Here is a 26,657-nt window from a genome sequence, read left to right on the forward strand (position 1 = left end):
CGAGGTTCTTGAGCAAATTGATATAGGGAGTGACAAGGTATTGGAGGTGTTGGCAGGCTTAAAAGTGGACAAACCTCCAGGTCCAGATGATTTATGTCCCAGACTGCTAAGGGAGGCAAGAGAGGAGATCGCAGGGGCTCTGACCCAAATTTTTAATTCCTCTCTGGCCACGGGGGAGGTGCCAGAGGACTGGAGAACAGCTAATTTGGTTCCGCTATTTAAGAAGGGTTGTAGAGATAAGCCAGGGAACTACATACCAGTGAGTCTCATGTCAGTGGTAGGGAAACTATTGGAGAAAATTCTGAAGGAGAGAATCTATCTCCACTTAGAGAGGCAAGGTTTGATCAGGGATAGTCAGCAAGGCTTTGTCAGAGGGAGGTCATGCTTAACAAATTTGATTGAATTTTTTGAGTAGGTGAACAGGTATGTAGATGAAGGGAGTGCAGTTGATGTAGTTTATATGGATTTCAGCAAAGCCTTTGACAAGGTCCCACATGGAAGAATTATAAAGAAGGCAAATGCACATGGGATACAGAGTAATTTGATAAGGTGGATTCAAAATTGGCTTAGTTTTAGGAGACAGAGGGTGATGACAAAAGGATGCTTTAGTGACTGGAAGCCAGTGTCCAGAGGCCACAGGGATCTGTTCTGGGTCCCGTATTATTTGTTATTTATATAAACAACATAGATGACTATGTGAAGGGTAGGATTAGTAAGTTTGCAGATGACACAAAGATTGGATGGGTGGTTAACAGTGAGATTGAGTGTCTTGGCCAATAGGGAGATATAGACGGGATGGTCAAATGGGCAGATAAGTGGCAGATGGAATTTAACCCTGAAAAGTGTGAGGCAATATACTTTAGTAGTAATTTGACAAGGAAGTATTCAATGAATGGCTTGACACTAGGAAGCTCTGAGGAACAAAGGGACCTTGTTGTGTGTGTCCATAGATCTCTGATGGCAGAGGGGCATGTTAGTGGGGTGGTGAAAAAGGCACATGGGACACTTGCCTTTATCAATCGAGGCATAGATTACAAAAGTAGGGAGGTCATGTTGGAGCTATATAGAACCTTGGTGAGGCCACAGCTGGAGTACTGTGTGCAGTTCTGGTCACCACATTATAGGAAGGATATAATTGCACTGGAGGGGGTGCAGAGGAGATTTACCAGGGTGTTGCCTGGGATGAAACATTTAAGTTATGAAGAGAGGTTGGATAGACTTGGGTTGTTTTCGTTGGAGCAGAGAAGTCTGAGGGGCAACCTGATGGAGGTGTACAAGATTATGAGGGGCATGGACAGGGTGGATAGGGGCAGCTGTTCCCCTTAGTTGAAGTGTCAGTCACGAGGGGATATAAGTTCAAGGTGAGGGGCAGGAGGTTTAGGGGGGATGTGAGGAAATACATTTTTACCCAGAGGGTGGTGACGGCCTGGAATACGTTGCCTGGGAGGATGATGGAGATGGGTTGCCTCACAACCTTTAAAAAGTACCTGGATGAGCACTTGGCACATCATAACATTCAAGGCTATGGGCCAAGTGCTGGTAAATGGGATTAGGTAGGTAGGTCAGGTGTTTCTCACGTGTCGGTGCAGACCCAATGGGCTGAAGGGCCTCTTCTGCACTGTGTGATCCTGTGATTGCATCTACCTCCACCACAATCCCAGGCAGTTTATTCCAGATCATCACCACTTACTGCAGAAGGCTTTCCTCATGTCACCTCTGTGTGTTTGCAAATAACATTAAATAGGTGTCCTCTGGTTCTCAACCCTTCCACCAATAGGAACAGTTTCTCTCTTTCTAATCTGTCCAGACCCCTCCTGATTTTGAATACTCCTATCAAAACTTCTCGGCTTTTTCTGCAAAAAGTACAGCCTCATCTTCTCCAATTTATCCACCACAACTGAAGTTCCTCACCCTGGAACCATTCTTGTAAATCTTTTGTACAGCACCCCAGCTCTTCATATTCTTCTTAAATACTCCAGTTGAGACTGAACCAGCGTTTACTAAAAGATCACCATAACTGCCTTGCTTTTGTGCTTTTTCCTCTATTTATAAATCCAAGAATCCTGTATGCCTTATGAATCGCTTTGTCAACTTGCCCTGCCATCTTTAACAATTTGTTTATACAACTTTGATGCCGGTTGAATAAAGCAACCTTGGTTTTTTAATCTTTGTGCAGTCCATGTGCTTAAATCTCATGCTATATTTTAGTGTCAGAATGAGATTCCACCACACAGGCATGGAATCATGGTGGATGAAACAGAAAGGTGCCTGGCTAAGATAGAGCAGATGGTGAAAGAACTGAAATTGGCCCTCTCAGTGAGGGAGGCAGGAATAGCTGCAGCTCTAACAGTGGCACAAGGTTCACAGAATGAAGTTTTTTAAAATTCATTTATGGGATGTGGGCATCGCTGGCTAGGCCAGCATTTATTGTCCATCCCTAATTATCCTTGAGAAGGTGGTGGTGAGTTATCTTCTTGAATCGCTGCAGTTCATATGGTGTAGGTACATCCACAGTGCTGTTAGGGAGGGAGTTTCAGAATTTTGACCCAGCGACAGTGAAGGAACGGTGATATATTTCCAAGTCAGGATGGTGAGTGACTTGGAGGAGAAGTTCCAGGCGGTGGTGTTCCCATCTATCTGCTGCCCTTGCACTTCTAGATGGTAGTGGCTATGGGTTTGGAAGGTACTGTCTAAAGAGGTTTGGTGAGTTCCTGCAGTGCACCTTGTAGAGCCTGCTGCCACTGTGCGATGGTGGTGGAGGGATTGAATGTTTGTGGATGTGGTGCCAATCAAGCGGGCTGCTTTGTCCTGGATAGTATTAAGCTTCTTGAGTGTTACTGGAGCTCCAATCAACCAGGCAAGTGGAGAGTATTCCATCACACTCCTGACTTGTGCCCTGTTGAGGTTAGAGAGGCACTGCACTGGGGAGTCAGGAGATGAGTTACTCGCCATAGGGCACAGATAGGCATGTGGGAGTATGATATAATAGATATGACCTAGAATTGGCTCAAAGAAGGGCAAAAGCAGGACTGTCCCGGCAGACCGATCGTGTCAACCTGTTACTGCCCCACGGAACTCATTTCTTGCTATCTCGACTCCATTCTCTCTCCCCTTGTCCAGTCCCTTCCCACCTACATCCGTGATTCCTCTGACACCCTACATCATATCAACAATTTCCAGTTTACTGGCCCCAACCGCCTCCTCTTCGCCATGGACGTCCAATCCCTCTACACCTCCATCCCCCACCAGGATGGTCTCCGCTTCTTCCTCGAACAGAGGCCCGAACAATCCACATCCACCACTACTCTCCTCTATCTGGCTGAACTTGTTCTCACACTGAACAATTTCTCCTTAAACTCCTCTCACTTCCTCCAAATAAAAGATGTGGCTATGGGTCCCCGCATGGGCCCCAGTTATGCCTGTCTCGTTATGGGGTATGTGGAACATTCCTTGTTCCAATCCTACTCCGGCCCTCTCCCACAACTCTTTCTCCAGTACATCGATGATTACTTCGGTGCTGCTTCATGCTCGCCTCTGGATCTGGAAAAATTTATTAATTTTGCTTCCAATTTCCACCCCTCCATCATTTTCACATGGTCCATCACTGACACTTTCCTTCCCTTCCTTGACCTCTCTGTCTCAATTTCTGGTGATAGACTGCCAACCAATATCCATTACAAGCCTATCCACTCCCACAGCTACCTCGACTACAGCTCCTCACACCCCTCTTCCTGTAAGGACTCTATCCCATTCCTTCAGTTCCTTCACCTCCGTCGCATCTGTTCTGATGATGCCACTTTCCAAAACAGTTCCTCTGACATGTCTTCCTTCTTCCTGAACCGAGGTTTTCCACCCATGATGGTTGACAGGGGCCTCAACCGTGTCCGGCCCATCTCTTGCGCATCCGCCCTCACTCCCTCTCTCTCCCAGAAACATGATAGGGTCCCCCTTGTCCTCATTTATCACCCCACCAGCCTCTGCATTCAAAAGATCATCCTCCGCCATTTCCGCCAACTCCAGCATGATGCCACCACCAAACACATCTTCCCTTCACCATCCCCCGGCGACATTCTGCAGGGATCGTTCCCTCCAGGACACCCTGGTCCACTCCTCCATCACTCCTACACCTCAGTCCCCTCCCATGGCACCTTCCCATGCAACCGCAGAAGATGCAACACCTGCCCCTTTACTTTCTTCATCTTCACCGTCCAAGGGCCCAAACACTCTTTTCAAGTGAAACAGCGCTTCACTTGCACTTCCCTCAATTTAGTCTACTGCATTCGCTGCTCCCAATGCGGTTTCCTCTACATTGGAGAGATCAAACGCAGACTGGGTGACCACTTTGTGGAACACCTTCGGTCTGTCCGCAAGCATGACCTAGATCTCCCTGTTGCTTGCCATTTCAACACACCACCCTGCTCTCATGCCCACATGTCTGTCCTTGGCCTGCTGCATTGTTCCAGTGAAGCTCAACGCAAACTGGAGGGACAGCACCTCATCTTCCGACTAGGCACTTTACAGCCTTCCGGACTGAATATTGAGTTCAACAATTTTAGATCATGAACTCTCTCCTCCATCCCCACCCCCTTTCCAATCCCCCCCTTTTTCCAATTATTTATAAATTTTTAAATATATTTTTCCTTTCCCACCTATTTTTAAATTCATTTCGATCTATCGTTTTATCTCCACCTTTTAGCCCATTTTAATCCCTTCCCCCCACCCCACCCTCACTAGGGCTATCTGTACCTTGTTTTTCCTGCTTACTACCCTTAATGTCCCCATTAGCACATTCCTTAGATAATATCACCACCATCAACACCTCTTTCCTTTTGTCTATGGCATCTTTTGGTTATCTCCACCTATCACTGGCCCTCTATCCAGCTCTACCTGTCCCACCCCCCTCAACCAGCTTATATTTCACCTCATTTCTATATTTCTTTAGTTCTGACGAAGAGTCATTTGGACTCGAAACGTTAACTGTGTTCCTCTCTGCAGATGCAGTTTTTCCAGCTATTTTTGTTTTTGTAAAAGAAGGGCAGGACTGGCACTCAACATTCCTGGTTATAGGGACTTTAGACCAGATAGAGGGAAGAGGAGGGGGGTTCGCAATATTGATCAAGGAATCAATTATAGCAGTGAGGATGGATGATATCTTGGAAGAATCATCAAATGAGGCCATATGGCTAGAAGTGAAAAGTACAATAGGGGCAAACACGCTGTTGGGTATGTATTATAGGCCCCCAAACAGTCAGGGAGAGATAGGGAATCAAATATGTAATCAAATTTCAGGGAAGTGTAAGAATAATAAGGCGATAATAGTATGGGATTTGAACTACCCAAATATTAACTGGGTTAGTTAGGAAGGGAGCAAAATTCTTAAGTTGTATCCAGGAGAACCTTTTTAGCCAGTACGTAGAAAACCCCGCAAGGGAGGGGGCAGTTCTGGATATATTCGGAAATGAGCCCAGGCAGGTGGAAGGCGTATCAGTAGAGGAGCATTTTGAAGATAGTGACCACAACTCAGTTAGATTTAGGATAGTTATGGAAAAGGATAAGGTTGGGCTGGGAATAAAAGTTCTAAACTGGGGGAAGGTTGATTTTACTAAGATGAGATATGATTTGGCCCAAGTGAACTGGGAGCAGCTACTTGCAGATAAAATTGTGTCAGAGCAGTGGGAGGCATTCAAGGAGGAAATAGGAAGGGTACAGGGCAAATATTTTCCTGTAAAGGCAAAGGGGGCGGTGTCGGGGACAAATTTTTTCACCCAGAGGGTGGTAGGAGTCAGGCACTCACTACCTGAAAGGGTGGTTGAGTCAGAAACTCTCGTAACATTTAAGGAGTATTTAGATAGTCACTTGCGTTGCAATATCCTCCGGGGCTAAGGGCCAAGCGCTGGAAAATGGGATTAGTGTGGTCAGATCCCTCACTGTCAACATCCTGGGGGTTACCATTGACCAGAAACTGAACTAGACTAGCCATATAAATACTGTGGCTACAAGAGCAGGTCAGAGGCTAGGAATCCTGCGACGAGTAACTCACCTCCTAACTCCTCAAAGACTGTCCACCATCTACAAGGCACAAGTCAGGAGTGTGATAGAATACTCTCCACTTGCCTGGATGAGTGCAGCTCCCACAACACTCAAGAAGCTTGACACTGTCCAGAACAGAGCAGCCCAGCTTGATTGGCACCACATCCACAAACATTCACTCCCTCCACCACTGACGCACAGTAGCAGCAGTGTGTGTACCATCTACAAGATGCACTGCAGGAATTCACCAAGGCTCCTTCGACAGCACCTTCCAAACCCATGACCTCTATCATCTAGAAGGACAAGGGCAGCAGATAGATGGGAACACCACCAGCTGTAAGTTCCCCTCCAAATCACTCGCCATCCTGACTTGGAAATATATCACTGTTCCTTCACTGTCACTGGGTCAAAATCCTGGAACTCCCTTCCTAACAGCACTGTGGGTGTACCCACACCACATGGACTGCAGCAGTTCAAGAAGGCAGCTCACCACCACCTTCTCAAGGGCAACTAGGAATGAGCAATAAATGCTGGGCCCAGCCAGTGAAGCCCACATCCTGTGAATGAATATTAAAAAAATCTTTGTTGACCGGTGCGGACACATTGGGCTGAATGGCCTCCTTCTATGTTGTAAATGTCTATGAGTATTCCTAGCTTCTGACATGCTCTTGTAGCCACGGTATTTATATGTCTAGTGCAGTTCAGTTTCTGATAAATGGTAACCCCCCAGGATGTTGATAGTGGGGGATTCATTAACCACAATGACAATCCTGGCTAGGCCAGAATTTATTGCCCATCCCTAACTGCCCTTGTTCAGGCAGCATTTAAGAGTCAACCACATTGCTGTTGTCTGGAGTCACATGTAGGCCAGACCAGGCAAGGACAGCAGATTTCTTTCCCTATACGATATTAGTGAACCAGGTGGGTTTTTAACATAATCAGCAATGGGTTTTGTGATCATCATCAGACTTTAAATTACAGATTTGAATTCAAATTTCACCATCTGCCGTGGTAGGATTCAAACCCAGGTCCCCAGAGCATTATCTCGGGTCTCCGGTATACCATTCCAGAGACATTACCACTATACCATCTCCTAACCTGAATGCCATTGAATGTCAAGAAGTTAAATTATCTCTTGTTGGAGATGGTCGTTGCCTGACACTTGTGTGGCCTGAATGTTACTCACCACTTGTCGGCCTAAGCCTGGATATTGTCCACGTCTTGCTGCATTTGGACAGTATCTGAGGAGTCGCGAATGGTGCTGAACATTGTGCAATCATCAGCGAACATCCCCGCTTCTGACCTTATGATGGAAGGAAGGTCATTGATGAAGCAGCTGAAGATGGTTGGACCAAGGACACTGCCCTGAGGAACTCCTGCGGTGATGTCCTGGAGCTGAGATGACTGACCTCCAACAACCACAACCATCTTCCTTTGTGCTAGGTGTGATTGCAACAACAGAGAGTTTTCCTCCTGATTCCCATTGACTCCAGGTTTCTTTGGGCTCCTTGATTTACATTCATTTAAATGCTGCCTTGATGTCAAGGGCAGTCACTCTCACCTCACCTCTGGAGTTCAGCTCCTTTGTCCGTGTTTGAGCCAAGGCTGTAATGTGGTCAGTAGCTGAGTGGTCCTGGTGGAACCCAAACTGAGCATCATGAACAAACCATTGCTAAGCAAGTGCCGATTGATAGCAATGCTGATGACCCCTCCCACCACGTTACTAACGATGAGTACTCTCCCTCCACCTACTAATGATGGAGCATAGACTGATTGCACGGTAATTGGATGGGTTGTATTTGCCCTGCTTTTTGATTACAGGACATACCTGGATAATCTTCCACGTTGCCGGATAGATGGCTAGGGATGCAGCATTCTTACCTCTTTTTGGCAGTGAGTAAAAGGAATTGGATATTTATCTGAAAAGATCAGATTTGCAGATCTACAGGGAAAAGGCAGGGGTATGGAACTGGCTGAGTTTCTCTTGCAGAGAGCTGGCATGAAATGATGGGTCGAATGGCTTCCTTCAGTGTTATAACCATTTTCCTCTGTGATTGTAGTTTTAATGCATAGTTTGGTTGAATTTAGACTTCCATCCATTTCAGACCATTAGTTTCAAGTGAATTCAATCACCTGAGTTACTAACGCTTCTGTCTTTTCCAGTACTACAGACCATTTAATATTCGTGTTGCTCTGATTGGTGTAGAGGTGTGGACCAGAGACCAGATCGCAGTGGACAGGAGTGCTTCAATAACTTTGCACAGATTTCTCAAGTGGAGGCAGACTAATCTTCTACCACGAATGCACAATGATAACGCCCAGCTCATCACGTGGGTACCTGACGTGCGAATGAATCTCCCATCATAAATTTGGCAACTAACCTTTGATAAAAGAGATAAAAATTAAGAGAAGGAAGAAAAAGTATGTTTATGACTGATGTCAAGTAGAAAATACAATTGAGAAGCAAGCTGGATATAAAAGTTCAGTGGGGAGGTGAAAAAGCAAACCAGAGAAGCAAAGAGGAAGTATGAAAAGAGGCTAACGTAAAAGGGAATCCCAAAGTCTTCTATACGCATATAAATAGTATAAGGATCGTAAAGCGAGGAGAAGTGCCAACGAGGGTACAAAAGGGGATTTACACATGGAGACAGGGTGCAACTGAGGAACTAAATTTATTCTGTACGTCTGTCTTTACCAAGGAAGAAGATGCTACCAAAGTCATGTTAAAAGAGAAGGTAACTCAGTCACAAGAAGGGTTTAAAATTTAAAAGGAGGAGGTATTGGAAAGGTTATCCAATAGGCTTTCATTAAGTTAAGTTAAAGAAAAGTTAAGGTAAGTAAAGTGAAGTTTCGGCATTGTAGTAAAGCTTGGCCATGTGAAAAGTCCATCTTGAAACAAGTTGGAAGTCATGGATGCTTCATGTGGCCTAGATGACCACATGTGCAGGAAGTATCAACAGCTGCAGAAACATGGGTTTTGAAACTCAAGCAATGGCTGGAGTCACTGTGGCTCATCCGTGAGTTCTGAGAACTAAGTGGACAGCATATTTAGGGAGGTTAAGAGAATGCAGGCAGAGAGGGAATGGCTGACCATCAACAGTGTAGGAAGATCACGCAGGTAGCACAAGAGACCCCTGAGTACATCTCGCTAGATAACCGGTTTCCTGTTTTGGATACTGGTGAGGGCAATGGTTCCTCAGCGAAGTGAAGCCAGAGCCAAGTCCATGGCACCACACATGGCTCAGCTGCACAGGAGGGAAGAAAGAAGAATGGAAGATCAATAGTGATAGGAGGAGTAATTTGACAAGGAAGTGTTCAATGAATGGCATGACACTAGGAAGTTCTGAGGAACAAAGGGACCTTGGCGTGTGTGTCCATAGATCTCTGAAGGCGGAGGGGCATGTTAGTGAGATGGTGAAAAAGGCACATGGGACACTTGCCTTTATCAATGGAGGCATAGATTACAAAAGTAGGGAGGTCATGTTGAAGTTGTATAGAACCTTGGTGAGGCCACAGCTGGAGTACTGTGTGCAGTTCTGGTCGCCACTTTATAGGAAGGATGTGATTGCACAGGAGGGGGTGTAGAGGAGATTCACCAGGATGTTACCTGGGATGAAACATTTAAGTTATGAAGAGAGGTTGGATAGACTTGGGTTGTTTTCGTTGGAGCAGAGAAGACTGAGGGGCGACCTGATCGAGGTGTACAAGATTATGAGGGGCATGGACAGAGTGGATAGGGAGCAGCTGTTCCCCATAGTTGAAGGGTCAGTTGCAAGGCGAAATAAGTTCAAGGTGAGGGGCAGGAGGTTTAGGGGGGATGTGAGGAAAAACTTTTTTACCCAGAGGGTGGTGACGGTCTGGAATGCACTGCCTGGGAGGGTTGTGGAGGCGGGTTGCCTCACATCCTTTAAAAAGTACCTGGATGAGCACTTGGCACATCATAACATTCAAGGCTATGGGCCAAGTGCTGGTAAATGGGATTAGGTAAGTAGGTCAGGTGTTTCTCACATGTCGGTGCTGACTCGATGGGCCGAAGGGCCTCTTCCGCACTGTGCGATTCTGTGATTCTGTGACATGTGTGTCATGTTCTACACAATTTGACTACATCCCTATGCAATTGAGGCCAATAAAAATGTTTGTATCTTCGCCTGTGTCTTTCTAATTCCTTAATGTCCCCCATTTGGAATTTCATGAGCTATCCTCAAAATATCATTTCTATACCCAAATGGGATAACAATCTGATGTACTTCCCTCCAGTTTTCATTTGCTGAAACATGATACGGCCTCTATTTTCTCATTAAAATATTACCTTTAAGGGTAATAACATTCTGGAATACATTCTGCCTCTGTTTGAGTAAGCTGTCTTGATATAAATGTTGTATTTGTAAATCGTATTCCTGTAACTCCACTAACTGTGTTAAGTTAAACACTTCAGCTGAATTGCCCTTTAGACTTTCTTCTTGAACAATGTTATCAAACACTTTGTCAGCTAATTGGATTTCAACACCTTCTTCCTGTCTTTCAACTGCCTGTCCTTCCTGGTTTTCTTGTTTCAACCTATGAGCCTGTGAGTTGTCTAGGAAAATTTAAAGACATCACAGCAAGTGATGAAAGTGAAAACAGACAGGAAGGCTACAGCTCAGGATTTTGTTGATGGGGAGAAAGTGCTAGTTCTGTTACCAATACTGGGTGACTCATTAAAGGCAGGGTATGGTGGGCCTTACAGGATTGAAAAGAAATTGAGTGAAGTGAATTATTTAATAAATACTCCAGATAGAAGAAAGAAGCAGAGGGTGTGTCATGTAAATATGCTTAAAAAGTACTTTGACAGGGAAGAGGACCAAAAGGAGGTCTTAGTGGTGGTAGAAAAAGAGAAAGAAGTAGAAATGCAGGATTCTGAAATTGATTTTCCTCTAATCAAATTGGATAATGAGGGAGTACTTGAAAATTTAAATGTAATATTGACTTACCTTCCAGGCAACTGTCAAAGTGATTTGGAAAAGCTATTGCAGTCACATAAAGCTGTTTGTAGAAATAAATTGGGGAAGACAGACTTAACTATTCATGATGTGTCTGTAGAAGTTGCATCTATGGTAAGGTAACATCCTTATAGATTAAATCCAGACACAATCTGGAAACAAACCAGCACACTCTCTCTTTAACATTTCTGTTGTAGACACTTCTACAGGCTGCTCAACTACCATAGGCATCACCCAAATTTGTGATCCAGCTATATCATTGCCCAGAATGAATTGAACTCCTGCAATGGGCAATTTTTCCACCACTCCAACAGTCACTTGGCCGGTTTTCCACTTACTCTTTAAATTTATCTTTCACGATGGAATAGGTTTAGTATTTCCTTGAACCCCATTTATTTTCACCTGTTCCTGCAATACTGCCTCTGAACAACAAATGTCACTATCCCACAACATTAAGGATTGACTAGCCCCTGTGTCTCTTAAAATTTTACCATCTTTATCTACTCCACCCTGTACACATGGAAAGACTTTTCCTTCGCACACAAAATCTCTAAACATTTCTGCAACCTGCTCCTCAAAGAATTTTCTTGGGTAAATTGTGAACACATTCCGACATCCTTACCAACCACTGATTCTTCTGCTTTATCTGTACACAAGCCATTGTTTTTCCCTGTGCCTGAACTTCAGGACCTACTCACTCTTACTTCTAGAACCTTATCTACACCCCTACAATTCTAACAGATTTTGCCTGCAATTTCCAGCACACTGACTTTGTGTGTCCAACTTTATTACAATGAAAGCACCTCAATTTTCGAATGTCACTTCTAACCCCTGGACTTTCCTTTTTAATCTGAGAGAAAAAAAAAATTCTTGGGAATTTCCACCTTCTCCGTCTCTTCCCTGACTACCCACCTTCCTTTCACTTTCCCACTTTCTATCCTTCTCCGATTTGAAAGGGTAACAAGAAAATGGTTTAGCTCTATGAACTATCTCATTGTCACCAGCTATCTGCTGCTTGTCTTAATGTTTGAACCCTCTGTTCCTCCACATGAGTTCTCACTACTGAAGGAATTGAATTTTTAAATTTATCCAAAAGAATTACTTCTCTAAGAACTGCAAATGTTGTCTCTATTTTTATTGCCCGTATCCACCGGTGAAAATTACTTTGTTTTACTCTTTCAAACTCAATATAAGTTTGCCCAGGCTGTTTTCTCATATCCCTAAATTTCTGCCTGTATGCCTTAGGGACCAACTCATATGCACTCAAAATAGCCTTTTTTAACCACATCACAATTCACTGATACCTCTTCAGATAGCGAAGCATATACTTCATGTGCCCTACCTACCAACCTGGATTGCAATAACAATGTCCAGATTTCCTGTGGCCATTTCTTCTGTTCAGCCATCTTCTCAAATGAAATAGAAATGCTTCAACATCTTTTTCCTCAAATGTTGGATGAGCTTGCATAAATTTATACATCTCCCCACTGGGTTTTATGTTAAAGATTTTTTCATCATCAAAACTTCCCTCAGAATCTGGGGTCTATTTTTTGACTTCCAGCCTTTTAAGCCAACATTTTCTGTCTCTTTCCTTATTTCTCTCTTCCATTGCTAACATTTCCATCTGGCGATCAAGTTTTCGGATTTCAATTTCTTTTTGAAATAATCTCTCTTTTTCCCTTTCTTTTTCTGCTGCCTCTAGTTCCAGTTTTTTCATTTCCAATTCTTTTTTCCTTTTCATTCGCCTCCAATTCAAGTTTTCTCAGTTCTTTTGCTTGTTTGAATTCAAGCCTCTTTATTTCTAACTGAAGTCTCAATACCTCCAGCTGTGACGCACTAGTGTCAGGTATCACTTCCAACTTTAAATGCTGTGCTATACCTTCAATTATGTCTGCTTTCTTAGCCCCTGCAGGTAATGCCAATTGTAAGTTATCCACCAATTCCAGTAACTTAATTTTAGTTACCTTTTGTAAACGAGCCAAAGTTATAACTTCAACTCCCAGGCAAGTCTGAGTAACTGCCCAAAGCCATCTTGCAGTCTCAGCACTGCAAAAAAACCTCACCCCAACTCCTGAATTCAAAGTGCTTCTCGTTCTAGTATCAACTTCAACCCAACCAAGGAATTTCAAATATATCGTGGTTGAGCCACCAACTATGTTATGGCACAGCCAATGGTAAATGTTGAGCTGTTCAAATCCCAAAGGGAAACTTGAAACAACTGCCGCAACTTGTTTTGCAATTTGTATAAATTTTGAGATGCGTGCTCTGAATTCAGTACTAATAAGACCACTAAATCCTATAGATTTTTACAAAACTGGATTAACCTTTATAATAGAAGAAATATCCATTGTTTCACTGTGTCTTTGGACTTTATCTCCCTGATAATAAAACCCACTCATAGCATTAAGTTTTACCAGTAATCTTTGGGAAAAATAAACACCCATTCCCAAACTTCACCTGGCTAGGTGACACATTTCACCCCTCCTTTGAAAACAATCTAGTCAGGTTTTTTTCAAAATGCAAATATTCCCTCGACACCTATGTTTCTAAGCTTCTCCATGTTTATCTAATGAACATTTCAAACCTAAACTCTCTTCTCAGATCAAAGCACCCAGATTAGCTGCCTCTAATTCAATTAAATCACATGCACACAAACACATATAGACACATCCCACTATTACACTAGTTTACAATAAATTCCAATAATATTATGAGAATTATTATATCTTCTTGACACCCTGGGATGTTGATAGTGGGGGATTGGTAATGCAATTGAACATCAAGGGGCAATGATTAGATTCTCCCTTGTTGGAGATAATCATTGCCTGACACTTGTGTGGTGTGAATGTTACTTGTCACTTGTCAGCCCAAGCTAGGATATTGTTCAGGTCTTGCTACATTTGGACATGGACTGCTTCAGTATCTGAGGAGTCGCGAATGGTGCTGGACATTGCGCAATCATCAGTGAACATCCCCACTTCTGACCTTATGATGGAAGGAAGGTCATTGATGAAACAGCTGAAGATGGCTGGGCCGAGGACACTACCCTGAGGAACTCCTGCAGTGATGACCTGGAGCTGAGATGACAGACCTCCAACAACCACAACCATCTTCCTTTGTGCTGGGTATGACTCCAACCAGCGGAGAGTTTTCCCCTGATTCACATTGACTCCAGTTTTGCTAGGGCTCCTTGATGCCACTCGGTCAAATGCTGTATTAATGTCAAGGGCAGTCACTCTCACCTCAGCTCGGGAGTTCAGCTCGTTTGTCCATGTTTGAACCAAGGCTGTAATGAGGTCAGGAGCTGAATGGTCCTGGTGGAACCCAAACTGGGCATCAGTGAGTAGGTTATTGCTAAGCAAGTGCCACTTGATAACACTGTTGATGACCCCTTCCACTACTTTACTGGTGCTTGACAGTAGACTGATGGGGCAGTAATTGGCTGGGTTGGAAGAGTCCTGCTTTTTGTGTACAGCACATACCTGGGCAATTTTCCACATTACCGGGCTAGATGCTGGTGTTATAGTTGCACTAGATCAGCTTGGCAAGATCGGGAGCACGTCTTCAGTACTATTGCCGGAATATTGTCAGGGTCCATAGTCTTTGAAGTATCTAGTGCCTTCCGCCATTTCTTGAGTGGGAAAATGAGGAGTGAATTGAATTGGCTGAAGACTGACATCTGTGATGTTGGGGACCTCCAGAGAAGGCTGAGATGGATCATTCACTTGGCACTTCTGGCTGAAAATTGTAGCAAATGCTTCAACCTTATATTTTGCACTGATGTGCTGGGCTCCTCCATCATTGAGGATGGGGATATTTGTGGAGCCTCCTCCAGTGATTTCTTTAATTGTCCACCACCTTTCTCCTGGGATGTGGCAGGACTGCAGAGCTTAGATCTGATCCGTTGGTTGTTTGATCACTTAGCCATGTCTATCACTTGCTGCTTATGCTGTTTGGCACGCAAGTAGTCCTGTGTTATAGCTTCACCAATTTCACACCTCATTTTTAGGTATGCCTGGTGCTGCTCCTGGCATGCCCTCCTGCACTCTTCATTGAACCAGGGTTGATCCCCTGGCTTGATGGAGTGGGGGATATGCTGGACCATGAGGTTACAGATTGTGATTGAGAACGCCAGCACCTGAGCTGAGAGCACAGCAAGCAGTACAAAAGCTGCCGCCAATTGGTCAGGTGGAGGTGGGTGGGGTTTCGGACGGCCATGCAGCACACCAATCTCTGGCCATCCAATTGGTGGACAGCACTCTCTGAGATGTGTTAAGGGGCCTTCAGACTTAACTAAGAGAGGTCCTTAGCACAACAATGCTAACTCACGCGTCTCTCTCTTTCATCCTGCAGGAGAAGTAATCAGGGTCATGGAGCCTGGTGACCTAGCTGTACACCTCCCCATAGGTGCATGAGGGACCCTGGCTGACTCCTTGAGGAGAAGGGGAAGTTGGATTGAGATCAAGTGTGTACCCCTCTCGCATACATATTGTTGAAGGCCAACTATGGCATCAGCGATGGAGTTGAGCCCGTGCAGCAGTGCAGGAGCATCATCCTGGACAAAGGTCTCCATGGTGGCCACCATCCTACCAGTGTTGACCTCAGTGCATTAGCATGCTGGTGCTATTACCTCAGCCTGAAGATGGGCCGACTCTTCCATCGTGCCTTGCAATCTGAGGAGTGCAGCGGACATCCCTTCCAGATGTTCTCGAGCTTGCCTTTGCAGCTCCAGCAACTGTGACATGACCGAGTCCAGAGGCTCGTCATCTGACTCAGATTCAGCAGCTTTCTGGCCTCCAGCAGTCCTCTGAGTCCCGGATACCTGGGAGGTCCCTGCCACCGCCTGCTGTGGATCAGACAGTGCGATGTGTTCACCAGATTGTGATCACGAGGCTATTCTAAAGCTAGGTCCTACCGAGGTATCTGTCTCTGTGCTGATCGAGGGTGTGAGTGAGCGCTGTGATGGGGTTTAAAGGAGTGTACCTTCAGATTCCTCTTCAGAGGTTTCTTCAAGGCTTGTTTGGAGGCCCTGGGTCATGGATGTGTGCATTGCTGGCCAGGTCAGCAATTATTACCCACCCTTAGTTGCCCCCAGTTCAGAGGGCACTTAAGAATCAACCACATTCCTGTGGGTCTGGAGTCAATGTAGGCCAGACCAGGTAAGGACGGCAGATTCCCTTCCCTAAAGGACATTCACAGATCCCTGTGAATGTGTGATGGGTTTGTGAGTGTGTGAGTTGAGGGTGATGAGAAGAGTGACGGACCCTGGTGGAATGGAGGAGATCATTCATCCTCTTGCGGCACTGGGTGGCTGTCCTCTTTTGAAGGACATTGGTACTGACCACCGCTGCCACCACCTCCCAAGCCTGGTTGGTCAAGCCACTGCTCATCCTGCGGCCAGAATGGGGACAGAGGACATCACAGCGGGCCTTCATGGCATCCAAAAGGCGTTGCAGTGACATGTCGCTAAACCTGGATGCTGCAGTATTTTTGCCTTTCCTGGGCATCTTCCCTGCAGCAGTTGTGGGCTGGAAGCACTGAGATGTGTTCACATGGTTGGACTTTAAATATGGCGCCTGGCGTGATGAAGCGGCGAGGTGTTGGTGTGGTTGGGAAATGAGAGAAACGTCATGTTTCCATAACTAATGTGGTGGGTTTGGAATGATACAAAGTGAAAACCCATCATTGCAGCCAGAAGGTAAAACTTTATTTTACCCACCCGCTCCCACACTTTGTACAAATCTGGGACGATTCCGCCCTGTGACTGTACGTGTGACCATTGCATGCCCTGTCATTGCATTGTCAGCAAACAGAGCCTTTCCACATTGCTGGTTAGGTGCCATTGTTGTAGCTGTACTGGAACAGTCTGGCTCAAGCAGCAACTAGTTTTGGAGCACTAAATCATGACTAATGTAGAGGAAGTATAGGTGCGTCAGTGCCATTTATAAAAATTGACTCTTTATCACTTCCATGAGGGAGTGTTAGTTATCCTTTGATTCTAGAACATTCTTTCCTGTTTATATTGATTTCTCTTTTGCAGAGGTATCACTTTTTCGAAAGGTGTTGCAGGCTTGGCAATTATGAGTGTTATGTGTTCAGAGCAGGATTCTGGAGGAGTAAACTCGGTGAGCAACCATTCTTTCTTCTATTTCCCCATTCCACTTGGACTGTAACTAACACATTACTATTGTTGAAGTAGAATGAACAGAACCTCAAACCACTGATGACTTCAATGCTAAAACTGAGCAAAAAGATTGATGGGAGAATATCTGCTACAGTGAGATGTCCACTCTGAAGGAAATAAGGATGTTTGTTCTATGATTTTGTGCAATGATTTAACAGCTGTTATGATCCACATGGAGATCAACAACCAAAAAGAACCAAATTTATCAAATGACCCCTTAAAAAGAGCAAGATTTCACTTTTATAACTTTTACTTTTACAATCAATCCAAAATCAGCATAAATTATACATTAATTGTAGTCAATATACAACAAAAATCAATTTCATGACTTTACCCTCCGTATAAATCCCCTCAGCATAAATGACACCAATTTCATCCACAAAGTCCTTCAAATCTCTGAACTTTCTGAGGTAGAATTACAACTCCTTTTCTCCGAGGGTTTAGCCTCTGATCCTCAGCTGACAGCAGCACTCAAACAACCCAAGTTCCATGGGCAAGATCTTCACCAAATTGGTGCACTTCTACAGAAACTCTTCAGTTATGCTCATGACAGTCTTGATTCCGTGGATTCCCCAGAGACTTCTTTATCAGTGACAACCCTGTGCACTGTAAACCGAGTCTGGTCAGTCAACAACTTTAAGTAACAGAAACAACTGAAACCCCCTTGTATTTTCCTGTTGCCAGCTCCAGGATCCAGCCTTAAGTTTCTTCAGTCTACCTGCTCTGCACCACTGGGTGATCTGAGCTCAAATGGTTCTTTGCCTTTTATCTCGTATCAACCAGCTTCAGTTCTCCCAGAAATCAGAAGTTTCCATTTCAGTTCAGTTAAATATTTAGTATCACTAGAAATGCTGAAAGTTCAGTTTCCCTTTCAGTTAGGGTCTGACCCAAAAAACACAAGCTTTGAAAGTATGGATTCAGTCATTGAACTTCACGGCAATAACGCATGATACATGTTGCCAATGGGGTTCAGGTAAAATTGACTGGCTGGATATAAATACAAAATACATTTCAAATGCCCATTGTTGAAATGTTGCCAGGTATTTCTCACTCGGATGAGATATGAGAAGTCGCTCATTAGCTTTCCTTGCATTAGTCCCTGCATATGATTATTGTCACAGGGTGACAGCAGTGACTGATAAACTCTATAAGCGGCAGAGGTTACCTGTGGAGACATTGAAAATCCCTGGCACTCATATCTGAATGTGAGGGACAGAGTGTGAGTGATGGTATTAGTGTGGTAAATAATGTCAGTGAGCTGCAAACACAAGTTACCAGTTTTGAATTGTTCTGAATCTATCCCATTGAGCTCAGTATGAGTGTCTCACAACACAATGAAGTATACCCTCAGTGTGGAAATGGGACTTGACTCCCATGTGCAGTGGCCACTCCTACAATACTGTCATGGATAAATACCTTTCCAACAAGCAGGTTGGTGACGATAAGGTTAAGCAGGCTTTTCCCTCATTTATATTAAAAAGATAAGAATAACAGAATTATAAGCAGGAATAGTGAGCTTGCACACGAACAGGGGAGAGACCTCATCCTGAGTGAGATGCAGCCAGAGTGAGTGTGGGTATGGGCAATTCGGTGCAAAGTGGGAATTCGGTGCATAGGGGAAGAGGTGCTCTTTGCATTTTTTTCTTTGCTATCCAACTTCTTAAATCTTCGGAGAGTGGTCTTCCCCTGCTGCAGCAGTAGAGGCTATAAGGGAAAGGAATGACTGGTCAGTAGTGGGTAAGGTCGGGTAAGTATTTACTACTTTCATTGCTTATAGTTTAAGGTCTTTTTGTGGTTTATAGTTTGTATATTCTGTAGTAATGAGGATCAGGAAAGAAGGGCCCTAGAGTAATTGATTTAAAAGGTTTAATTTAAAGAGATAAGTCATGGCAGGAAAGCTCAAAGCCGTGGTGTGCTCCTTGTGCTCCATGTGGGAAGCCGGGGACATTTCCAGTGCCCGGGACCGGCATGTGTGCAGGAAGTGTGTCCAGCTGCAGCTCCTGGAAGCTCGGGTTTCAGAGCTGGAACAGCGGCTGGGGACACTGTGGAGCATCCACGAGTCTGAGAGCATCGTGGATAGCACGTTTAGAGAGGTGGTCACACCGCAGATACAGGGACTAGAGGAAGGAAGGGAATGGATGACCACCAGGCAGTCCAAGAGAAAAAGGCAGGTAGTTCAGGAGACCCCTGGGGTCCCGCTTGCAAATCGGTATTCCATTTTGGAGGCTGATGAGGGCGCTGGTTCCTCCAGGGAGTGCAGACAGAGCCAAGCTTCTGGCACCACAAGCAGCCTGTCTGTACAGGAGGGGAGGAAAGGAGGAAGAGCAATAGTAATAGGGGATTCTATAGTCAGGGGAACAGATAGGCGCTACTGTGGACGTCAACGTGACTCCAGGATGGTGAGTTGCCTCCCTGGTGCCAGGGTCCGGGATGTCACTGAACAGCTGCAGGGCATCCTGAAGGGGGAGGGTGATAAGGCAGAGGTCATGGTACATGTTGGTACCAATGACATAGGTAGAAAGAGGGATGAGGTCTTGCATCAAGAATTCAGGGAATTAGGAAGTAGACTAAAAAGCAAGACCTCTCGGGTTGTAATCTCTGGATTACTCCCAGTGCCACGTGCTAGCGAGCTCAGAAATAGGAGAATAGTGCAGATGAATACATGGCTTAAGAGTTGGTGCAGGAGGGAGGGTTTTAGATTCCTGGATCACTGGGACCATTTCTGGGGAAGTTGGGACCTGTACAAGCTGGACTGTCTAATCTGAACCAGAGCGAGACTAACATCCTTGCAGGTGGGTTTGCTAGTACTGTTGGGAGGAGGTTAAACTAATCCAGCAGGGGGAGGGGACACAGAAAGTTAGCAGAATAGGGACACATCATAATACAGTAAAACAATCAAGTCAGAGGGAGTACAACTGCATTAAGTTTCAAAGGAGTAAGGCAAGGCTGGATGGCCTCTACTTTATTGCTAGCAGTATTACAGGTAAAACGGATGAGTTAAGGGTAAGGATTGACACGTGGAATTTTGATATAGTAGCCATCACTGAGACATGGTTGAGGGAGGAGCAGGATTGGCAGCTCAACATTTCGGGATATAGACTCTTCAGGTGAGACAGGGAGGGGGTAAAAGAGAAGGAAGCATTGCATTATTAGTTAAGGAGTCAGTTACTGCAGTAAGGAGAGATGATATCTTGGAGGGGGCATCGAATTAAGCTTTGTGGGTAGAGTTTAGGAATAAAAAAGGGGCAGCCACATTGTTAGGTGTTCATTATAGATGCCCAGATAGTCAGTGGGAAATTGAGGAGCACATTTGTGTACAATTTGCAGAGATGTGTAAAAACAATAACAATAGAGTAATTATATTAGGTGATTTCAACTTTCCCAACATTAATTGGGATAGACATAGTGTTAAGGGCTTTTGATGGAGTGGATTTCTTGAAATGTGTACAGGAGAAATTTTTAGGTCAATATGTAGAGGGTCCAACAAGGGATGGCGCATTGCTGGACCTAATTCTGGGGAATGAAGCCGGACAGGTGGCTGAGGTGGTGGTGGGCGAGCATTTTAGCGATAGCGACTACAACATGGTACAGTTTAAGCTTGTTATGGACAAAGAAAGAGACAAGTTGAAAAAAAATGTTTTGGATTGGGGGAGAGTGGATTTTGGTAAAATAAGGCAAGATCTGGCCAAGGTAGACTGGGAACAGTTACTTGTGGAGAAACCTACAGAGGAGCAGTGGGGGGGGTTCAAAAAGGAAATGGGGAGGGTACAGGCTCAACGTGTTCCCTCTAGGGTGATAGGAAGGAGTAACAAGCCCAGAGAACCATGGATGACCAGAGATATTCAGGATACGATGAGAAGGAAAAGAGAGGCTTTTAGCAGGTACAAGGGGAGCAAGTCAGTGGAGGCATTAGTGGAGTACAGAAAGTGCAGGGTGGAGATTAAGCAAGAAATTAGGAGAGCAAAGAGGGGATATAAGAAAGCTCTGGCTGGTAAAAGTAGGGAAAATCCCAACATATTCTATAAGTATATCAATGGGAAGAGGATAACCAGGGAAAGAGTAGGGCCCATTAGGGACCAAAGGGGAAATCTATGGGTGGAGCCAGAGGACGTTGGTAGAGTGTTGAGTGAATTCTTCACATCCGTCTTCACCCAAGAGAATGAGGGTGAAGGTATCGAACTCGGGGAGAGAGACTGTGAGGTTCTTGAGCAAATTAATATAGGGAGTGACAAGGTATTGGACGTGTTGGCAGGCTTAAAAGTGGACAAATCTCCAGGTCCGGATGATTTGTGTCCCAGACTGCTGAGGGACGCAAGGGAGGAGATCGCAGGGGCTCTGACCCAAATTTTTAATACCTCTCTGGCCACGGGGGAGGTGCCAGACGACTGGAGAACAGCTAACGTGGTTCCGCTATTTAAGAAGGGTTGTAGAGATAAGACAGGGAACCACAGACCAGTGAGTCTCACGTCAGTTGTCGGGAAACTATTGGAGAAAATTCTGAAGGAGAGTATCTATCTCCACTTGGAGAGGCAAGGTTGGATCAGGGATAGTTAGCATGGCTTTGTCAGATGGAGGTCATGCCGAACAAATTTGATTGAATTTTTTGAGGAGGTGACCAGTTGTCTAGATGAGGGTAGTGCAGTTGATGTAGTTTATATGGATTTCAGCAAAGCCTTTGACAAGGCCCCACATGGGAGACTTATAAAGAAGGCAAATGCATATGGGATACAGGGTAATTTGATAAGGTGGATTCAAAATTGGCTTAGTTGTAGGAGGCAGAGGGTGATGACAGAAGGATGCTTCAGTGACTGGAAGCCAGTGTCCAGTGGCGTACCACAGGGATCTGTGCTGGGTCCCCGATTATTCGTCATTTATATAAACAACATAGATGACGATGTGGGGGGTAGGATTAGTAAGTTTGCGGATGATACAAAGATTAGCTGGGTGGTTAATAGTGAGGTTGAGTGTATTGAGCTACAGGAAGATACATATGGGATGGTCAAATGGGCAGATAAGTGGCAGATGGAATTTAACCCTGAAAAGTGTGAGGTGATACACTTTAGCAGGAGTAATTTGACAAGGAAGTATTCAATGAACGGCATGACACTAGGAAGTTCTGAGGAATAAAGGGACCTTGGCGTGTGTGTCCATAGATCTCTGAAGGTGGTGGGGCATGTTAGTGGGTTGGGGAAAAAGGCATATGGGACACTTGCCTTTATCAATCAAGGCATAGATTACAAAAGTATGGAGGTCATGTCAGAGTTTTATAGAACCTTGGTGAGGCCACAGCTGGAGTACTGTGTGCAGTTCTGGTCACCACATCATAGGAAGGATGTGATTGCACTGGAGGGGGTGCAGAGGAGATTCACCAGGATGTTGCCTGGGATGAAACATTTAAGTTATGAAGAGGGGTTGGATAGACTTGGGTTGTTTTCATTGGAGCAGAGAAGACTGAGGGGTGACCTGATTGAGGTGTACAAGATTATGAGGGGCATGGACAGGGTGGATAGGTAGCAGCTGTTCCCCTTGATTGAAGGTTCAGTCACGAGGGGGCATAAGTTCAAGGTGAATGGCAGGAGGTTTAGGGGGGATGTGAGGAAAAACGTTTTTACCCAGAGGGTGGTGACATGCGCTGCCTGGGAGGGTGGTGGAGGCGGGTTGCCTCACATCCTTTAAAAATTACCTGGATGAGCACTTGGCACGTCATAACATTCAAGGCTATGGGCCAAGTGCTGGTAAATGGGCTTAGGTAGGTAGGTCAGGTGTTTCTCATGTGTCGGTGCAGACTCGATGGGCCGAAGGGCCTCTTCTGCTCTGTGATTCTGTGAATAGGATATTAGGCCTCTCGAACTGCTCCACCATTCAATACAATCTGCCTCAACTTCACATTGCTGGTTCTGTCACCTGTTGGAGAGCCAGACTAGCACCTATGCCCTTCAGAACTTAGCCAGCTTGGTCAGTAGTGGTGCTCTGAGCCACATTTGTGATGGGCATTGAATCACCCCACCCAGAGTAAATTCTGTTCGCTTGTCACCCTCAGTGATTCTACCAACTGGTGATCGGCATGGTTATTGATTCATTGGCTGGGTTGGGGTATCGGTGGGGTGGTGGTGGTCGATGGTAATCATAAGAGCATAAAAAATAGGAGCGGATGTTGGCCATTCAGTCTATCAGGTCTGCTCCTACATTCAATGGGATCATGGCTGATCTGAAAATCCTCAACTCCAAATTTCCTGCCTTTTCCCCTTAACCTTTGATTCCCTTACTGATTAAAAATCTGTCTATCTCAGTCTTGAATATAGTTAACGACCCAGCCTCTACAGCCCATTGCGGTAGAGAATTCCACAGATTCACTACCGTCTGAGAGAAGAAATTCCTCCTCGTCTTACAAATGGACATGGACAGGTTAGGTGAATGGGCCAAAATTTGGCTGATGGAGTTTAACGTGGATAAGTGTGAGGCGACATCATTTAAATGGAGAGAAACTTCAGAATGCTTCAGTGCAGAGGAATCTGGGTGTCCTCGTGCATGAATCGCTGAAAGCTAGTATGTAGGTACAGCAGGTAATAAGGAAGGCAAATGGAATTTTGGCATTTATTGCTAAAGGAATAGAGTATAAAAATAGGCAAGTGTTGTTACAACTGTGCAAGGCATTGGTGAGACCCCACCTGGTATACTGTGCACAGTTTTGGTCCCCTTACTTGAGGAAGGATGTAGTTGCATTGGAGGTGATTCAGAGGAGGTTCACTAGATTGATTCCAGAGATGCGGGGCTTGTCTTATGAGGAGAGATTGAGCAGTTTAGGCCTATACTCGCTAGAGTTTAGAAGGATGAGAAGAGATCTAATTGAGGTATATAAGATGCTAAAGGGGATAGACAAAGTAGACATGGATTGGATTTTTCCCCTTGTGGGGCATTCTAGAATGAGAGGTCATAGTTAACCCTAACCGTCCCTAACAGCACTATGGGTGTACCTACCCTAGGTGGACTGCAGCGGTTCAAGAAGGCAGCTCACCACCACCTCCTCAAGGGCAATTAGTGATGGGCAATAAATTCTGACTTAGCCAGCGATGCTCACACCTTGTAAATATGGAGGAGGCTCCACAAATAACCCCACCGTCAATGATGGAGGAGCCCAGCACATCAGTGCAAAAGATAAGGCTGAAGCATTTGCTACAATCTTCAGCCAGAAACGTCGAGTGGATGATCCACCTCGGCCTCCTCCAGAGGTTCCCAGCATCACAGATGCCAGTCTTTAGCCAATTCGATTCACTCCACGTGATATCAAGAAGTGGCTGAAGGCACTGGACACTGCAAAGACTATGGGCCCTGACAATATTCCGGCAATAGTACTGAAGACTTATATTCCAGAACTTTCTGCACCCCTAGCCAAGCTATTTCAGTACAGCTATAACACGGGCATCCACCTGGCTATGTGCAAAGTTGCACAGGTACGTCCTATGCAAAAAAGCAGGACAAATCCAACCCGACCAATTACCTCCCCATCAGTCTACTCTCTATCATCAGTAAAGTAATGGAAGGGGCCATCAACAGTGCTATCAAGTGGCACTTGCTTAGCAATAACCTGCTCACTGATGCCCAGTTTGGGTCCCATCAGGGCCACTCAGCTCCTGACCTGATTACAGCCTTGGTTCAAACATGGACAAAAGAGCTGAACCCCTGAGGTGAGGTGAGAGTGACTGCCCTTGACATCAAGGCCGCATTTGACCGAGTGTGGCATCAAGGAGCCCTAGCAAAACTGGAGTCAATGACCTTCCTTCCATCATAAGGTCAGAAGTGGAGATGTTTGCCGATAATTGCGCAATGTTCAGCACCATTCGCGACTCCTCAGGCATTGAAGCATGTCCGAATGCAGTGAGACCTGGACAATATTCAGGCTTGGGCTGACGAATGGCAAGTAACATTCACGCCACACAAATGACAGGCAATGACCATCTCCAACAGGAGAGAATCCAACCATCGCCCCTTGATGTTCAAAGGCATTACCATCACTGAATTCTCCAAATATCAACATCCTGGGGGTTACCATTGACCAGAAACTGAACTGGACTAGCCATATAAATACTGTGGCTACAAGAGCAGGTCAGAGGCTAGGAACCCTGTGATGAATAACTCACCTCCTGACTCCCCAAAGCTTGTCCACCATCTACAAGGCACAAGTCAGGTGTGTGATAGAATACTCCCCACTTGCCTGGACAAGTAAAGCTCCCACAACACTCAAGAAGCTTGACATCATCCAGGAAAAAGCAGCCGCTTGATTGGCACCACATCCACAAACATTCACTCCCTCCACCACCGACGCACAGTAACAGCAGTGTGTACTATCTACAAGATGCACTGCAGGAATTCACCAAGGTTCCTTCGACAGCACCTTCCAAACTCACAACCACTACCGTCTAGAAGGACAAGTGCAGCAGATAGATCATAGGTTCCACCAATTATAGGTTCGCCTCCGAGTCACTCACCTGACTTGGAAATACATCACCGTTCCTTCACTGTCACTGGGTCAAAGCCTGGAACTCCCTGCCCAGTAGCACTGTGGATGTACCAACTTCACATGGACTGCAGCGCTTCAAGAAGGCAGCTCACCATCACCTTCTCAAGGGCAACTAGGGATGGGCAATAAATGCTGGTCCAGCCAGTGAAGCCCATATCCTGTGAATGAATTTTTAAAAATGATTTTTTTTTTAAAGTCAGTGATGGTAATGCCATTGAATGCCAAGGGACAATGGTTATATTCTCTCTTTTTGAGATGTTCATTGCCTGGCACCTGTTTGGCACGAATGTTACTTGCCACCTGCCAACCCAAGGCTGGATATTGTCCAGACCTTGCTGCATTTGGGCATGGACTGCTCAGTATCTGGGGAGTCTCAAATGGTGCTGGATTTTAGCAAGGCTTTTGAAAAAGTCCCACATGAAAGATTGGTTAAAAAAACAAAAGCCAATGGGATCTGGGGAATGTAGCAAACTGGATAAAACATTAGCTCAGTGGCAGGAGACAAAGAGTAATTGTTGATCGATGTTTTGGCGTCTAGAAGTCTGTTCCCACTCTTCACACTCAATAATAGGTCCCCTGTTGTTTCTGGTATATATTAATGATTTGGATGTAAATGTGGGGGCACTGATCAGGAAGTTTGCAGATGACACAATAATTGGCCGCATGGCTGATACCGAGGTGGATAGCTATAGACTGCAGGAAGGCAACAATGTCACGTGAGCAGAAAAGTGGCAAATGGAATTCAACCCAGAGAATTGTGAGGTGATGCATTTGGGGAGGTCAAACAAGGCAAACACAATAAATGGGAGAATACTGAGAGGTGTCAAGGAAGTGAGTGATTTTGGAGTGAATGTCCACAGATCCCTGAAGGTAGTAGGACAGGTCAATAAGTTAGTTAAGAAGGCATATGGAACCCTTAATGTTAGAAAATGTGAACTTGTTCACT

At 45.1% G+C, this 26,657-nt stretch overlaps 1 protein-coding gene across 1 annotated transcript in view; it reads left to right on the forward strand.

Annotated features, from left to right (window-relative positions):
- The window catches only part of LOC144680247 (disintegrin and metalloproteinase domain-containing protein 12-like), a 378,378-nt gene that overhangs the window by 139,890 nt on the left and 211,831 nt on the right, over nt 1–26,657 (forward strand). Inside the window, exons 9-10 of the mRNA XM_078541279.1 lie at nt 8,194–8,360; nt 17,050–17,134. Coding sequence (XP_078397405.1) covers nt 8,194–8,360; nt 17,050–17,134 — 252 coding nt within the window. The remainder of the gene's footprint in view (nt 1–8,193; nt 8,361–17,049; nt 17,135–26,657) is intronic.

Source organism: Cetorhinus maximus, chromosome 1, assembly GCF_964194155.1.
Source record: "Cetorhinus maximus chromosome 1, sCetMax3.hap1.1, whole genome shotgun sequence".
Lineage (NCBI taxonomy): Eukaryota > Metazoa > Chordata > Chondrichthyes > Lamniformes > Cetorhinidae > Cetorhinus > Cetorhinus maximus.